The 17916-nt window shown below is 37.8% G+C and overlaps 2 protein-coding genes across 2 annotated transcripts; both read left to right on the forward strand.

Annotated features, from left to right (window-relative positions):
* The first annotated feature begins 399 nt into the window (after nucleotides 1-399).
* Nucleotides 400-3517, forward strand: LOC113743357 (protein trichome birefringence-like 43). The gene is made up of 5 exons (XM_027271340.2): nucleotides 400-742; nucleotides 1895-2066; nucleotides 2344-2522; nucleotides 2684-2842; nucleotides 2965-3517. Exons 1-5 carry the CDS (start codon nucleotides 441-443, stop codon nucleotides 3236-3238), a joined length of 1086 nt encoding a protein of 361 aa, XP_027127141.2. The 5' UTR covers nucleotides 400-440; the 3' UTR covers nucleotides 3239-3517.
* A 955-nt stretch (nucleotides 3518-4472) lies between these two features.
* On the forward strand, nucleotides 4473-8673 carry LOC113687616 (protein trichome birefringence-like 43). The gene is made up of 6 exons (XM_027205186.2): nucleotides 4473-4735; nucleotides 6405-6576; nucleotides 6843-7018; nucleotides 7284-7442; nucleotides 7569-7893; nucleotides 8608-8673. Exons 1-6 carry the CDS (start codon nucleotides 4473-4475, stop codon nucleotides 8671-8673), a joined length of 1161 nt encoding a protein of 386 aa, XP_027060987.2.
* Nucleotides 8674-17916: the final 9243 nt, after the last annotated feature.

Below are 17916 nucleotides of genomic sequence, written 5' to 3' on the forward strand. Positions count from 1 at the left end.
GGTACTTAGTTTGTCTCACCCTAAATTGTTGCAAGAATTGTATTATTGCAAGCCCTAAGTGGATCTGGAAAGTTGATGAAATTCGGATTGGGAAGCCAAACTGAGCATATACACTAATTAGTCCACAAAACTAAAACAAGTAGTATTAATTCGATGAAATAAAATGGTCCAAGCTCCAAAACCATTATTGATTTTGTATTCATATATATATATATATATATGCTGTTGGAAACCTATCTAAACGATCAAATCCTTCTCACTTCATAATTCAAAGTCCAGTCCGAGTCCTTGACGTTAAGCAATTCCACTTTATTCAGATTTCCTAGTCCATCTTAGACTAGATAACTCCCAAGTCCTTATATAAGCACCTCAATGTTAATCTTCATAGTCATGCCAAAAATTAATTAGTTCTATTCCTTCTATACTCTTTAGCAATATTCATGGGTAGCTCTTCTCCGCCAGTACCTGCAGCTTATGCTGCTGCACTCGGTGCACTGGTTCTACTATCATTATTCAATCATGCAGTAAAAGTACAAGGAGAGTCCAATAAGAAAGTTGGCCGACAGGAAACTGAGGGCTGTGATATCTTCCAAGGGAGTTGGATTCGTGATGATTCATATCCAAGTTATGAGTATACTCAGTGTCCCTTCATTGAGAAAGCGTTCAATTGCCAAAACAATGGTAGAACTGACAACGAATACCTCAAATATAGATGGCAGCCCAAAAATTGCAACGTATCAAGGTAATTATGTTGCTCGTCATACATACCACCGCCATAAGTTTCTTATGTGCTCGTGCTTTCTTCTTCCACCATGGTTTTTTTTTTTTTTGTAGGCAAGGGTTTGTCATAGTTAATAACATGTTACACAAACAATTACTTCCTGGCAATCGAGGAATTCCTTAGAAGTTTCTCTATACAAACATAAGAGTTTGATAAAAGAAAAAGGGGGGGGGGGGGGGGGAATAGTACTTACTTTCCCACGTCCTGTTGCTTTTTTGCTGCATGGAGATAATTAACTAGTAATTGGTAGTGCTAGCTAGAATGATTGTTTAGTAATGGAGATTTTTTTTTTCTACTGTTTGATTATTCAGTTAGTTTTGGATTCTTGATTCCAGTTAGTTAGTTGGGAGTTACCTTGGAGGACGACAAGAGTAGAATAGTGGTGCAAAAAAGGCAGAAAACTGCCGGTGTTTTTGGAGATTGTGGGATTAACTTATCTCACACAACCATTAAGTACTCCCTTGCCTAGTTGCCCACCAGGCCACCACGTAGCTTTCTCCCTAAAACCATGGCTTCCCACACATTATTGTTGGTCTTTTTCGCAATTTATTCTTGCAAAAACAAATTTGTTGAATATTACTACTAGTATATCACAGTCATGATTCATGAATAATCTCTTCTTTTTTTTTTTAATAATCTATAGTACTATAGATTTTGTGTTGGCAAATTAACGTTCCATAACTTGTGTGGAAGTAGGAGGTTGAATTCAATGAGAACCTTTTTCTCCTAGTCTATTTCAACCTCCTACATAGAAGCACAAGGAAAGACAATTAATCGAGTAGCATCCTCAAATTACAACTAGCGGTCTCTTGGAGTTTCCATTAACGGGTCTAAGAAGTCAGGTTGAGACTATTTTCCTAGCTAGAAAGATTACTTCTTGTGCAGACCTTCGTTGGTTGAAAATATTAAGGAACATGTACCTGTGGCTTAACATGTAAATAATAACTTTTTTTAAGCAATAATCGAAATAACGTATAAATAATTCTTGTTATTTCATAATAGGTACGGTGATTAAAGACAAATTAAGTATGTTTCGCCGACCGTATCAAAATTTTAAGATAAGACACTACTGATCTTATTAATATTTAACTTCAATGATTTTGTTGATTGCAGGTTCGATGGGAAAGAGTTCTTGTCAAGATTCAAGGGAAAAAGTATAATGTTTGTAGGAGATTCACTGAGTCTTAACCAGTGGCAATCTCTGACATGCATGCTTCATTCAGCAGTGCCACAAGCTCCCTACAAGTTAAAGAGGATTGGTACTCTTTCCAATTTCACTTTCCCGGTAAGATTATTGACAATGAATATCTATCTTGGATAAAAACGTTAACAAGAGCAAGTCAATGTCGAAAATTCAACAGGGTGAATTAGTTCTTGTTTGAATTGAAGTTTTCTGTAAAAAAAATTTCTACGTTTTTTCGTGATCATATTTTCTAACTTTTTATCTCATATTTCATCCAACTTTGACCATATTCATTGAGTAAATCCTCGGCCAATGAATAATATTGATTAAATCCTCGACTAATTAATTAGTTATATATCTGTCTAATCAAATGGTGCAGACATATGGTGTTTCGATAATGTACTCGCGCAACGCGCTTTTGGTCGACGTAATTAGAGAGAATGACCGGCGGGTTCTGAAATTGAATTCCGTGGCTTCTTCGAGTAAAACATGGGAAAAAATGGATATGCTCATCTTCGACACTTGGCATTGGTGGCTTCACACTGGGAGGAAACAACCGTACGTTCTTCAACAACTATTTATTTTTAGAAAGTAGAGAATTTTGTCAAAAAAATAGATCCTTGAAAAACCTATATATATATATATATATTCTTTTCTCAATGAATAGCTTTCAAAGAAATTTCTTTAGTAATGTATTTACATATCTATTGTCTTTGCAGTTGGGATATTATTGAATACAACAAGGTTTTATATCAAAACATGGATCGTTTGCATGCATATGAAATTGCTCTAAATACATGGGCAAGTTGGGTCGAGTCACGAGTAGATCCAAGGAGAACAAAGATTTTCTTTCAAGGAGTTTCACCAGATCATGATAGGTGAGTTGATGATAGAATTGGTTTTCATGAATATTTTGTTTTCCGCATTTTATATATCAGATTCTGAACTAGTATATGTTATTGATCCTTCTCGCCCATTTTTTTCCTTTTTTGACTTGTAGGTTTGCTGGTCTACCATTCGACTGTGAAAGATGGAGACAGCCATTAATATACCCAGGAGTACGCAGTAAACCGCAAGTGGTGTTGGAGAAAGTTTTGCAGCCACTTTCGAAACGGGTTAATTTGCTAGATATATATAGCTTGTCAAAACTCAGAATAGATGGCCACCCTTCTGTCTACGGCTCTGGAGGGCACAGGGGGATGGATTGCACCCATTGGTGTCTACCGGGAATCCCTGATACTTGGAACCAACTCCTATTTGCAGCCCTCACTTGAAAGCAATATGGACTCACCATTCAGCCGTATGCTTGTGAGAATAAAACTCACTTTTAGTGTGTTATGAACATTCAGATGGAGCAGCTCAAACATTGACAAGCCGCTGAATTCTTCTTCTTCTTCTTTTCATTTTTTGTTGTTTTTGCGCTTCTTGTTATCCTATATGAGAACCATGGATCAGGAATGAATTTACTTTGACTTACGTACCTAGAAGTTGGACCATGAAATATAACTTTTTTTCCTTTGACGAAATGTTGAATTTCTCTTATGTTTCATTTATTTGTAGACACATGAACTGGATGGATCTTGTTTATCATTCGATTTACACCAGCTGGTGCTTCTATTTGTAAGTTAACAGAACCGACTATCTTAGTGCGTTGAAAGAAAAAAAAATATGGGATCGTGGGAGAACGAAGGAATTGAATACTGGCAACAAATCAAAAGGAGATACGATCATAGGAAGTTATATATTCTTGCAAATATGTTTATCTAAGTTTAGAAGCAACTAATTCGTTTGGTAGATGAGAAAACGATGAAAGTCAACTTGGCCGGTTATTCATTGCATGAGAATATTATTAGAAGATCTTCGTCTAGCAACTTCAGAGAAAATTCTTTACTTATTATGGAATTTGAAACTACTCTATAACGGAGCTGCTGATTCATGCAATTGTATAAGGAGTTTATACACCACAAAAACCTTGTCTAGCCATTCTTTTCAAAATTTATACAAGCAAACTTTTTATGGGCTTTCCTGGCCAAGTAAAGAAAATCACAAATTTGCATTCCTCTCTGTTGTTCAAATCTCTCTTTCGAAGTGTCATTATAACCTCAATTCTTGGTACAAATGGCCGTTTCCGTACAAACCACAAAAATTTTGTTACACTACTAGGCTTCAATATTTGACCGCCATTATTACACTTGCTTTATATCCCTTTCCTCTAATTCTTCTTCCCTCGTTTTAACATTGTTTCTTTCTTCTGTTAATATATACTTCACTACAGTGCTTCCAAATGGGCAAAAGTTTTTGTTTCTTAACTTTTTGACCCCTTTAATTGCGTTCTTTTCAAGTTGAATACCACCGAGTTCACTTGTTTGGCCAGCTTTTGAGCCTTAAATTTAAGCGCACTAAAACAAACGACTCCACGTAACCTGTAACCTCTATATGAGAACCTAAAAGTCAAGAAATTTTAGACATACCCAAAAAGATCTGAATTCCTTCGAGTATTCTGTATTCATGGGCGGTTTTCTTCTAACTGCAATTGTTGGTGCTGCTGCTCTTCTACTTTTATCATCAATCTTGATCCATGCTAGGGAGACGGGCACCATTAATGGCTGTGATTTCTTCCAAGGGAGTTGGATTCTTGATGATTCATATCCTCTTTATGATACGACACAGTGTCCTTTCATTGAGAATGAGTTTGATTGCCAAAAGAATGGTCGACCGGACAAAGACTATCTCAAATATAGATGGCAGCCCGACAGCTGCAACTTAACAAGGTAAATGCATGCATGTTTAATTCTTCAAATGTGCGTTTCAACTTTCGACTTTTCATTAGTTAATTGCGTCTTTGGTCTTCAAGACATGTATTCATCATGGTTTCAAATGTGAACTAAAAGAACCATAAAGGATGAGCTATTGGCTGCAAAAAATTTTAAAAAAAAGGGAGGATGAACAATCGGTTTGAAAACATTATGTACGGTCTGATTAACCGGTATCCATTTTGTTAATAGGGGTTTCAAGTGTTAGTTTTTTTTTTATAAAAAAAGTATAGTTAATTTAAGAAAGTGTCTAAATGCAAAAGATACAGTAATTATGAGTGTGTATTCACATAGTAAGTATAATCAAAGTGTATTAATGAGTTTTCATTGAGCACTCACCAGAAAAAAAATCTTGTTACGCGTGTTGTTTGATGCACTTTCATGGCGTGGAGACACATAACATAAATGTGAATTCTAGTCAAAACTTGACGCTATCTAGTATAGCATATTTTTTCTTGCCAACGAGGATTAAATCTACATTTGGATGCAAGAGTTGCCTACTTTAGGAGCAGGTTGCCATACAATTCAAAGAATTGAATTCTTTGGAAATTTTACCTGATCCACTTATGTCCAACGCTTAAAATGTATAAAAACTTTTTTTATTTTATTTTTAAGTTCATTTTTTTAAGTAGTAAGTCTCGAACTTCGGTCGCCTATATATATATATGTGCAAACTAATTAGAAAAAGTAGTCTAGCTACCAATCTTCTATTTGAAGGCACTATAACATTCCATTTTAGTTAATAGCTACCGGTAATCTATAATTTGGTGATGTAATCAACCAATTGCGTAATGAATCTTGATATTATATGTTTTGTTGCATGATTTGCCTCAATAAGTAACATGTGTATGTATAATCTGGCCTCGTGGGAGCACACTTGTCCTGTCCCCATGATTTTGCTTGTGTTGGAATGAACACAAGTCACAGTTTATTATATATGTTGCAGCCACTCACAATTGAAAATGATACTTAGATTATTAATGCAGTTATGAACACATGAATTGCTTGATACTTCCTTTTTTCTCTTTTAAAATTTACTGTACTGGTTAGAACTAAAGATACCATTATATTATATTTAGAGTAAGTTTTCTATGTACCATCATTTATTTTTTTTTTTTAAAAAAAACTAATAGGTATTGGATTCTATAGTTCCATTAAGCTGGTCCTGTCTTAAAAGGCAAGGGCAGCCGAATTGGGGGACCAATATGTGTGAATACAATAGTTTTTTTTTTCTGGTTCATAAGATGATCTCGTGCTCACAAGGTGACAAGGCTTTTTCTCCAAGCATAAAATTTTCTCAGACAAAAGAAATTCTTTAAGATTTGCCTACTTTAAGAGCAGGATGCCATACAATTCAAAGAATTGAATTCTTCCCAATTTTAGCTCATCCACTTATGTCCAACGCTTAAAAGGTATAGAAACTTTTTTTTTTTTTAATTTTTAAGTGAAAAGTTTCGAATTTGGGACCTCTCATTAATACTCACTTTCTCGTACCACACATCCCATCCCTCCCCAGAAAAGATATACAAACTTAAAACATTAGTTTTATGTAAATATCAACTGCTCCAGATTGTGACTTCTCCTTCTATGAACAGTTAATTAGGAACACTAATCTTGTTAATTGCAGGTTTGATGGTCAAAACTTTTTGTCAAATTACAGAGGGAAGCTTCTAATGTTTGTAGGAGATTCTCTAAGTCTAAACCAATGGCAGTCTCTCACATGCATGCTTCATATAGCAGTGCCAGAAGCTCCATACAAATTAGAGAGGATTCAAGACCTCTCCAAGTTCACTTTTCCAGTAATTTCTTTACCAATATCACTTAACTGTTAGGCTGCATTTGAACTGATGAATTTGATGAAATATTTAAAATCATTGTAAATCCCTTCAGATCGTGTGAATTATACGGAAGGTAACTGAATTTGTCATCCACTAAATACTTGAATACATTCAAACTCTAAAATATTCGTTAAATTCCTAAATCCGAACACAGTCCTCTTAGAGAATTCAGAGCTGGATTTGAAATAAAACTCAAAATTTGTCTGTCAATGGTGGAATGAATGCAGACATACAATGTTTCGATCTTGTTCTCCCGCAAAGCATTTTTGGTTGATATAAGAAATGAAGAAAACTTGCGGGTTCTGAAGCTAGACTCCATTAGTGCTAGTAAAACATGGGAAGGAATTGATACGCTCATGTTCAACTCTTGGCATTGGTGGCTTCATACTGGAAGCAAACAAGGGTACGTAAAAATTTCTTCTCTTTGATCAGCAACATTAAGATAATACTATATACAATAGCAGGACCAAATACTAGTGGTAGCCAAACGTTCATCAAGAATTAGTAAATATTAATTTTGAGAAAAGTTAATGAAGTAAAAACTGTGCTTTGGAGACCTTGTTATTTGATTAGAAATTGTCAACTGGGAACATTTTTTCTTGAATATGTAGACATTAATTTGTTATACTCGAGGTTATTAACAAGCCAACATGTTGGTTGTTGAGCAGTTGGGACGTTATTCAGTACAAGAATGTTTTGTACAAGGATATGAATCGTCTGCTTGCCTATGAAAAAGCTCTAAATACATGGGCCAGATGGGTAAAATCTCGGGTAGATGCATCAAAAACCAAGATCATATTTCAGGGAGTTTCTTCAGATCATGCAACGTGAGCTATCATTACTTATTAGAACTGATTTTGATAATTTATTCTCTTTTTTTTTCAATTTTATTACTCATAATCTTCTCTTTTTCTTTCCCAAAATTTTTTTTTGTCATTGATTCCTCGAATCAGTTTTGCGGGTCCAAGTGGAAATTGTGGAGGAGAGAAGGAGCCAATTAAAGATCCAGGAGAAGCTCATCCAGCAGAAACTGTGCTGGAGAGAGCTTTGAAAGGGTTGAGTAAACCAGTTTATTTGTTCAATAGAACTAGATTGTCAAAAGTCAGAGAAGATGCCCATCCTTCCTTTTCTTTTTATCTTTTTCTTTCTTTTTCTTTTTCTTTCCTTTCTTTTTCTTTTCTTTCCTCTCCTCTTCTTCTTCTTCTTCCTTCCCCCTCTCCCTTCCCCGTTACCTCTCCTTTGTCTCCCACCTCCAGCACCTCCGTCAGCACCGCCTCTGTTCTTCTTTTTTTTTTTTTTTTTTTTGGCTTTTTTCCCCCTCCCTCTCCCTCTCCCACCACCCCTTTCCTCCCCTCTCCCCCGCCACCGCCAAACTTTTTCACAATTCCTTTCCTCTCCCCTCTGCCCGCTACCCCCTAGGCCCGCCACCCCTCTCTCTCCCTCCCCCGCCACCCCCTCTACCCACTCTCCCCCTTTCTTCCCCTCTCCCCTCTCCCCTCCCCCTCGCACTCCAACGCCCGAGGAAGGCCGGCAGCTGTGCATTATTATTTTTTTTTGCCTTTTCTCTCCCTCCCTCCCCTCCCCTCTTCCCCTCTCCCTCCTCCGCCACCCTCCCCCTCTTGCTAGGTGCGATCTGGTCGCGTGACCAGATCGCAAAGCGACCAGATAGCAGCCCCCTCCCCCTCCCCCTTTGCGGTCTGGTCCCAGATCGTAGAGCAGAGAGAGGTAGGGTGGCGGAGAAGGGAGAGGGGAAGAGGGTGAGGGACTCAAAATTTTTTTTTGAGTTACCGGCCCCGGAGGTGACCGGCGCCGAGAGAGGTGGTGGAGGTGGTGGCTAGTGTGGTGGGTTGGGTGAGGGAGGAAGAAAAGTTTTTGGGAAATTTTTTGTGTATAGATTTTTGAAGTGTGTAGGTAAAAAAATTTTAAAATTTTTTGAGGTTCCTGTAGCAAAAGTTAAAAAAATTAGTAGCTAAAAAACTTGGTAAAAACTAGGGTGCCAAACAGGCCCTTAATAATGCTGGAAAGTCAGAATCTAGAATCACCAAAATTGCCTCTTAGAGCTAACGGGCTTAGCTTAGGCCCAACAATTGTCTTTTTTTTTTTTTTTTTGTCGAAACGATAAGATGATTTCATTGCTTTCATGGTAAAAAATTACAAGTGCGAGCAACGGCTCGATCGGAACTCTACAAACTAGTGTTCAAAGACACTGAGGAAGCTGTCGCTCCTCATCCACAATAATACTTAAAGCATCAACACTCAGTGTTTTACTGACTATCATATTTTCTTCCCTATCCAAAACAAAAGAGCACATGCAAAACAATCTCTGTAACTGAGAGATGTCTTCAAGTACTGTTGCCATTTTGCTGTTTGCTGGGCTCTGATATTTTAATTGTCTCCACAGTTCCTTGTTACAAAATCTCAGCTTAAGATTGCTCCACTTGCGTTGTACAGCTTTACACAACACCAGCTTCAGTGCCAAAGCTTCATCTAGGATTTTGTTTCCAGAACTAATGTCTTTCAGTGCCCACCCTATCATCGTGTTACTTGCAAAAAGCTGAACTGTGACTCCAATTCCCACAAACAACTGCCCTTGCTTCGTGGTTGTATTCACCTCCATTAGCACTTCTCCTTCATTTACGTAATTCTGATTCTGAGCATCTTGCCTAGGGACTGTTTCAAACGTGCTCTCTCCTTTCTCTTTGTACTCTATCTGCTGCTGCTCTAACCATTCCGAATGAGCTTTCCTTATAGATTTGAAGGGGGGATCAAAGGTAGCGTTCTCGAATTCTCTTTTGTTTCTTTCTTTCCACACCTGCCACAGGATGTTTGCAGTTAATCCAATGTGTTCCATCCCTTCTGACCTGTGCCTTGCTTCAGAGATTCTTCACCACCACCTTTTGAAATCTCCCTGCTGCTCCTTTGCTCCATCCCACTGAATGGGAGATGCCTTCCATATGTTTTCCGTGTGGGGGCAATTCAGCAGAAGATGTTCGACTGTTTCCTGTGCTAATCCACACATCTTACATATCGGATCACCCACCCCCGTTCGTCTATTTACTGCTGCTTTCACAGGCAGAGCACCTTGAATGCATTTCCAGATGAAAAATTTGATTTTATGTTTGATGTTTAAACTCCACAGTGTATTCCACATCTGAGCTAACTCCGAATCACTTGCTGTATAGCTAGAGCTAGCTCCTTCCTGCCTGCGCCTGCCTCTCTTTCTGTGATGCTTCATCAGAAATTTATAACCAGAATTGACAGTGTACATCCCTCACACCTTTGGTTGCCAATAAAAGCTATCTTCCCTATCAGCTAGACTCAGAGGAATAGCTAAAATTTTTTGTGCATCATTGCTATTGAAAAATCTGAATATGATGTTTCTGTTCCACCTATGCTAACAAATAAGCTCCTCCACTTTTTCCAGCTCACAATGATTCCCTCGACTAGTAGTTGGCTTCCCTGTATCAGTGTCTGGAATCCACTTGTGGCTCCATATATTTGTACTCCTTCCATTTCCTATCCTTCTTATTATTCCAGCATTGATTAAACTTCTTGCCCCCATGAGTCCTTGCCAAATCCAGGATGCATTTCTGGGGAGACTACACTGTAGTATCGATTCCTGAGGAGAATATCTGGATTTCAACACCTTACTAACCAACAGATTTGGTTTAGTAAGTATCCTCCAAACTTGCTTTCCTAACAGTGCTTGATTGAAAGCTTCAATATCCTTAAAGCCTAGACCTCCTGCACTTTTTGCCATTGCCATTTTTTCCCAAGACAGCCAGTGCATTTTGTTCTTACCATTAGCTTCACCCCACCAGAAGTTGGCCATCAATGCACATATATCTTTACACAATCTTCTGGACAGCTTAAAACAAGACATCACGTATGTGGGCATTGCCATAACAACTGCTTTCAGCAACACTTCCTTACCTGCTGGACTCAATAGTTTGTTTTTCCAATTCTGACATCTTTTCCTTATATTATCTCTCACAAAACCAAAGATCTGCTCTTTAGATCTTGATACTACCATAGGGAGTCCCAGGTATTTGCCTTGCTTAGCCTCTGCCATTCCTCCTAATGCCAGGCATATCTCCTTCTTCTGCTCATCGTCCACATTTTTGCTAAAAAATACTGCTGATTTGTCCAGGTTGACTAACTGTCCCGAGGCATTTTCATATGTTTTCAGCACCTTCATAATTTCCACAGCCTCATTCTTATGAGCCTTACAAAATATGATAGAGTCATCCGCAAAGAACAGATGTGTTAGCACTGGACCAAGTCTGCTGATTTTGAGTCCCTGGATTCTTTTGCTTTCCTCAGCCCTTCTTAGCAAATTGGAGAAGCCCTCTGAACATATTAGAAACAGATATGGAGACAAAGGGTCTCCCTGCCTTATCCCTCTTTCTGGTGTCACAAAACCTTTAATCTCACCATTACAGTTGAAAGAGTAACTCACTATCTTCAAACAGCTATGAATCCAGTTAATCCATTTAGAGCAGAAACCCATCTTTTCCATCATTTTCAACAAGCATTGCCACTCCACCCTATCATAAGCCTTTGTCATGTCCAATTTGATAGCCATGTATCCATCTTTCCCTTGTCTTTTATTTTTAAGAAAATGCATGTACTCATGAGCAATGATCACATTATCTAGAATCTGTCTTTCTGGGATGAAAGCAGATTGAGTTTTGCTAATACACAGATCCAGGACAGATTTCAGTCTATTTGCCAAAATTTTTGATAAGATTTTATATAGCACACTACATAGACTGATAGGCCTGAAATTTTTCAGATTGGTTGGGTGCAGAATTTTGGGAATAAGGGATATAACAGTGTGGTTGACTGATTTGAGCATGTGGCCTGAGTGGAAAAAAGCTTTAATAGCTAAAATTATGTCACTTTTAATAGTATTCCAGAATTTCTGAAAAAACAAAGGAGTCATTCCATCTTGTCCAGGGGCTTTTTCTGGATTCATAGAGAACAAAGCATCATGAATTTCTTCCTCCATAACTTCCTTGGTTAACTTATCATTCATCTCCTGAGTAATATAGTGTGGAATTCCCTCTAAGATTTCTGTCATATCATCCTTCCCACCACTCGTAAACAGGTCCTTAAAGTACTCAGAAAGTTCAGTCACTACCTCCTCTTCATTCGCAGTCCAAGAACCATCCTCTCTTTGTAACCTGTTCAATCTATTACTCACACGCCTCCCCTTGACAAAAGAGTGAAAATATTTAGTATTTTTATCCCCTTCTCTCAACCAGCTGATTTTGGACTTCTGGCTCCAGAAAGCTTCTTCCTCCTTGTAAGCATTAGCCAGCTGTCTTTTGAGATCCTGACATTTCTCCTTTTTGTTAGCTAAACCAGCATTCCTAGTCTTCTCAAGATCCTGCTTAAGGCCGTCAATCTTACTCCTAGAGTTAGTCTGGGCATTATTTCTCCACTTCAAGAGTTCAATTCTGCAATTCCTAATCTTTCTAGTCACTTTGAACAATTTTGAACCCTGTTCCTCCCTACTCCAGGCTTGCTCCACTACTTGCTGGATCCCCTCTTTTTGAAGCCACCTCTTGTCAAAGTAAAACCTCTTTTTTTTTCCTTTCTATCCCTGGATTGGTGTCTAACAAAAGCAACGAGTGGTCAGACGCTAGAGTCTCAATGTGGTGACACTTAGCACTCTCACAATCTTGAAACCAATCCATACTACCCAAAGCTCTATCTAGCCTTTGACGAATCTCCCCCTCATTGTCCCAGTGATTGCTCCATGTCCAAGGGTGGCCTTCAAAACCAATATCAACTAGTCTGTTCAGCTCAATGAAATGTCTAAAGTCCTTAAAACTTCTCTCCTCCCTAAACACACCCCCCCACTTTTCTTCATTGGACAGAATGTCATTAAAATCCCCAGAGATCAGGTATTTAGATCCCCACAATCTACTTCTATCCGTAAGCACTCTCCATTGTTCCTTCCTGATCCATCTATCACAACTAGCATACACTCCTATGAACCACCATGCCGCCTGAGATTCATTACCTTCAATCTGAGCTTCTATAGTAAAAGCAGTAGTGACCACCTCTACAATTTGTGTATCCTTAGTCCAAAGTAAGGCCATCCCCCCTGTTCTATTCATAGCTTCCACGGACACATTGTTGTCTAGCCTTAACCTTCTAGCTATTCTATCTATGACCGTCTTCCTGTTCTTAGTTTCACTTAGGAAAAAGATATTTGGAGAGGAGAGGTGATTAACCTCCCTCAGCTGGGGAACTGTCAAGGGACTCCCCACCCCTTGGCAGTTCCACACCACTACCCTCATTTACACCTGGAGGTCCCATTAAGGAAGGACCTCTCCTCCTTTTCCTTATCCCCCTCAAAATACAGCTCCTCCAACTGTTTGGTTTTTTTCCACTGACACATATCCTGATATGCTTCCTCCATCACTTCATCTCTAAGCAGGATCTTCCTCTTCCCCACGTTCACCTGAGGATTAGCATTACCCTGTATCACCTGTAAAGGTCTTCTGGTTCTAACTGGAGTCTTTAACTTTCTAAAAGTTCTCCTGGTCTGTCTGTCCAGTAACCCCACCATCTTATTTTCGCCTTGGGTTTCCTGGTGAAACACTACGAGCTCTGATTCTTTCTCTAAGACTCTTGACTCCTGGATTTGGTTGTGCACTACTTCAACTATATCCTCCTCCATCTCTTCCTCTATATGAGAAAGCTGGAGGTCTTCCCCTTCTTGATTAAACTGAGGTAGCTCTAAGTCCTCCTTGTCGCCTATCACCTGACCCTCTACTCTATTATGAGAGACTACCTTAAGAGACTCCTGTTGAGTAGAAGGCCCCACAACCCCCTCCATACTATGATCCTCCCCTACTCTTTCACCTTCCTGGTTACTACCCCCACCACTGCCAGTGGCCTTGAGGACCTCCAGCAGACTCTGATTGCTATGCCTTTTAATTTTCTCCTGTTCGACCAACTCCCCATTCCTAAAGGACCAGTAACGTCTATCACTATGATCAGAGACTCTAGCATTTTTTTTCTGAGGGGAGACCCTGACATTTCCGGCTCTCCTCCAGGGACCATACTGATTCTCATCAGTATTCCCTCCTAGCAATCTCCTATCTTTGCAAGACCTTTCACTATGTCCCACAATTCCGCAATTATAACAGAAATCAGGACACCTTTCGTATTTGAAGGCTATCCATTTGCCAGTTCCTGCTATTCTGACCACAGTACCTCTAAGAAAAGGTTTAGATAGATCAGCCATGACTAAGACCTTCAGATGCCTACCCTCTTTGCCACCCACCTGAGGGATCACAACATCTCTAACTTCCTTAAACACTCCCCCTATCTTTCTACCAATCTCCTTAGACAACCAATGAACTGGCAGATTCCAGAGCTGCACCCAAAGAGGTGCCATCACGAAAGCTTTATAGTCATCTTCAATGCCTTCCACCCATCTTTTAAGAACAAGCATCCGGTTATCTATAACCCAAGGCCCTCCCTCCACTATTCTATCTTTATCTTCTGAGTTTTGTAAGTTAAACTGAAACACATTTGGTCCCAGTTCCACCACTGACAAATTCCTGGGATACCCCCAGGCAACAGCCACAAAGTTTTTAATACCAGTGAAATTAATGACTTTTTTTTCCTTTTTTTTTTGTTTTAAGCATTTGGCGTAAAATCGTGACTAAACTATGTAAAATATCTTGTTTTTGGTCAGTCTAATTTTTTCTTTAGTAAAAATTTTCGTTCAACTAGTACATTTTTACGTTTTTGTTAACTGAGTGATAAAAAATGATTGATTTTATTGGTTGCATGACTAAATTAATCGTGTTTTTATTAATTTAATGACTGAAACAATTACATTTTTATTAGTATAGTGATCAAATATAGTGATGAAAATAGCAAATTTTAATTAATTTAGTAATCCTTTTGTGGCTTCTGCTCCTTTTTTCCCCCTCCAGGTTGACGTGAAATGTTCGAGAATAGTAGTGTTATTCGTATCTACAAGTTTAAAAAATGAGTCAATAGTCATATGATTAAACAATTTAACTCTGTCACGATTCTCACTTCATTGCATAATTCAAGTTTTATTTGATGTAGCATTACATTCTTAAAATCATTTGAATTATCGTTACATGGGCATCCTCAAACTTGGATCACACTATTTCAAGTTGCAATGTGCACTTTCCAGAGGCACAAATAAAATAATGAGCAAATGGGAAGATCCGAGTAGACAAGTGCAAAGAAGCCAATTTTAAGTCACTTAAAGTGTGTTTGATAAAATTGAAATTTTGATAAAATTGAAATTTGAAAAGTAAAATTTAAAATCTGAATTCATTAAATTATTAAGTACTAAATTTGATAAATTTGAGAGTATATCACATTAAATGATAAGTGAATAACTTATTACTTATTTTTCGGAACAAGTTTTGCTTAAAAAATTCAGTGCCACTTAATTAATTCAGATATTTAATTTTAGTTATTAAATACATATGAACATGTTAAAATCTAAATCTATTAAATTTAAGTGATGAATTAGGTTATCTAGAAGGGCCTTAATCTTCAGGGCTTAGTGAAGGGATGAGCATTTAGCCAACCAACCAAAGCTTGATAAAAATCTGATCTAAACTTTAATTCTTCAACTAATAATCCTCAAGAATCCTATTTGAAAAATACGGATTGAAAACAAAACTAATCATAAATTCATTCTCACTTGATATTATCTAATACCTGTTCCCAAAAGAAAAAACAAAGAGAATGATGTGATATGTTTTTTAGTCCTTCCTGCACTTAGGACTTAAGTGGGCTCGTGAATGATTGGCTTAAGTGGTCACTTTTGCGGTGGCTGAAGATGCTGGCTTGGTCTGCCACTTCTTATTTGTCATGAAATAGGTAAATGAGATCGATACTGTAATTGCACACATCTAGAAAATAAAATTAAACACATTTTGTATATGCTGCAAAATCCTTAAACAAAAAAAAAAATAAAGAAAAAATCAACCAGCACATCTATAGGGAAATGTGTTTATTGGGTAAAACACATTAATAGACAAAAAAAAAAAAAAAAAGTGCTCAGGTCAACGTCAAAATTTCGACAAGAACTGAAAAGATGCCATGCCAGCTAGCTTCTAAATCATTAAAAAGAAAAAAAAAAAAGGATGATGGGATTGAAGTCGGGATCATGACTGTTTCTTGGTTTCACCTGCATGGGATGGGAGGATCTGGCCTGTATCAATTGACACGCCTACAGATAACGCGGCTTTCATACTTTTTTCAGAATTTTCCTTGTCTATTGTACTGGAGTCAAGCCAACCAGCCGCCTTTATGAGATATCCTCCACAGAATTTCCCCTTTTAATTTAACAAAATTCTCGACTTTTCTCGGTGTTATATCTAATCTTTTTCATGATATTCACTCTATTCTTCGCCAATCTATGGAATAAGAAGCTCTTGCTCTTTTATTTAGATTCTAATGAATGAATATAGTCTAGTTTTGCAAGAATTAATAATGTTGGTGCAAATCTGATCCGCAGTACTATTAAACACAAATTTTTTCTTGACTTTTCTCTTGCTTGTCAATTGTCATTGTAGTTATTCCCTATAATACAAATGTAGACACTTAAATTGACTGCTATAAGCCTATTAAACGAATCAAGCCTAATTATTATCGGACAAATTTGTGTCCCAGAATCTTTCATCTAGTGTAGTCAACAAACCATCTTGTCGATAAACTTCTGATCCAGCAATAGTTTAGGACCGACAGCTATTGATTTAAGCTATTGTGTAACTAATTACTGTGAAGTCTTTCACTCTCGAAGTATGGAAAATTGGGTCATTCATACGTACCCTGTTTCAAAACGCGGGGTTTAAGACTTGACCTGGACGAGTGGATGTTAATTTGTCATTCATGCTTCATTTTGGAATCTGGTTGTGTGATCGATGCATCTAGAAGTCTTTTTGTCTTAATTTTGAGGATTTCCATGAAGAGTTGGGATTCCTAATATTGAACTCCTTTTTCTTTTCTTTTTTTTTTTTGCTGGAAATCTTTCAGATGCATAAGAATTTGAAGGAGACAAACATTCTTCTTGGTGTAATGTATAAGATGAACCTAATTCTGAAGAAATTAGTCTAACATATTGTGGAAACCAAAATTAACTTGAGCTGCTAGAAGGCTCAACTTAATTTTGGTGTTAGTATATGTTATGGATACCCGTTCTATTTACATATATGCATGCATGTACCTCAAAGTATCAAAGCCATGACTGTGCATGTACTAGAGTTTAATCAAGTTTTGCCTTTTTTTTTTTTTTTGGTCGACACAGGGGGTGTCCGAGTCAATCCTTATGGGGCCCGACTAATCCCCCTGCGCTCCGAGAGAGGAGGCCCTACTCCACACCGAAGACGTAAGCCACGGGACTCGAACCCTGGTTGCCTGGTAAGTGGCCATGTATAGATTTGGAAGTTGCCAAGTTTTGCCACCATGTATAGATTTGGAAGTTGGAATAACATCACACTATCCACGAATCTTAAGAATATTAACATCAGTTGATTTTTTTTTTTAAACCAGCTTTTCTATTTCTGTAGCACTTAAAGATGCCAATGCTGCTATTCTTAAATTCTCGAAATTTGATTGCTCGTGTATTTATATGCAATATCTGCTAAGAATTGGTTTCTTTCTTTCATTTTATAGCTAGGTGCAAAAACCCCCCACATACCTTCAGATCGAAATATTTTTCTTCTCTTCTTTATGATCAGTTTTTGCAAGAAAAAAGCCCTATAATGAATTAAGCAAGGACAGAAAATAACTTGTCTGTCACTTTCAACCAGTTCTATAGAAATCTCACCCCTTCCTTTTTTTTTTTTCCCCCTTTTGATCTTTGAGCTTAATTAGATGTATGCTCAAAGCCTATAAGCCGTTCAGAATTGTGATCTGCAGGGGTATAAAGCTTAGAAATTCGACCTGCCTGTGAGTTATCATGATTTTAAAAGGGAAGGGAAGGGAAGAATAATAAGACACAATAAATGAGATTGATTATTTTCAAGAAGTGGGATTAAGTTTGACTTTTCCGGGGTGCAATATGAGCCGCAAACTTTGAGAAATACACGCATCAAAGGTCTTAATTCTGCATGAATGTTTCTCATGAATCATGATCTATTGTTACTTACTGCAGCATGTAAACCACATTTCATTCTACGTTACTACGTACGTAACAAAAAAAACAATTAAACCTTTATCTCGCACCAACTCAAGGCAGCAAATTGAATGGAATTTGTTAATCCGCCCTCTCCATCTTCATTT

The sequence above is a fragment of the Coffea arabica genome, chromosome 5e (genome assembly GCF_036785885.1).
Source record: "Coffea arabica cultivar ET-39 chromosome 5e, Coffea Arabica ET-39 HiFi, whole genome shotgun sequence".
NCBI lineage: Eukaryota > Viridiplantae > Streptophyta > Magnoliopsida > Gentianales > Rubiaceae > Coffea > Coffea arabica.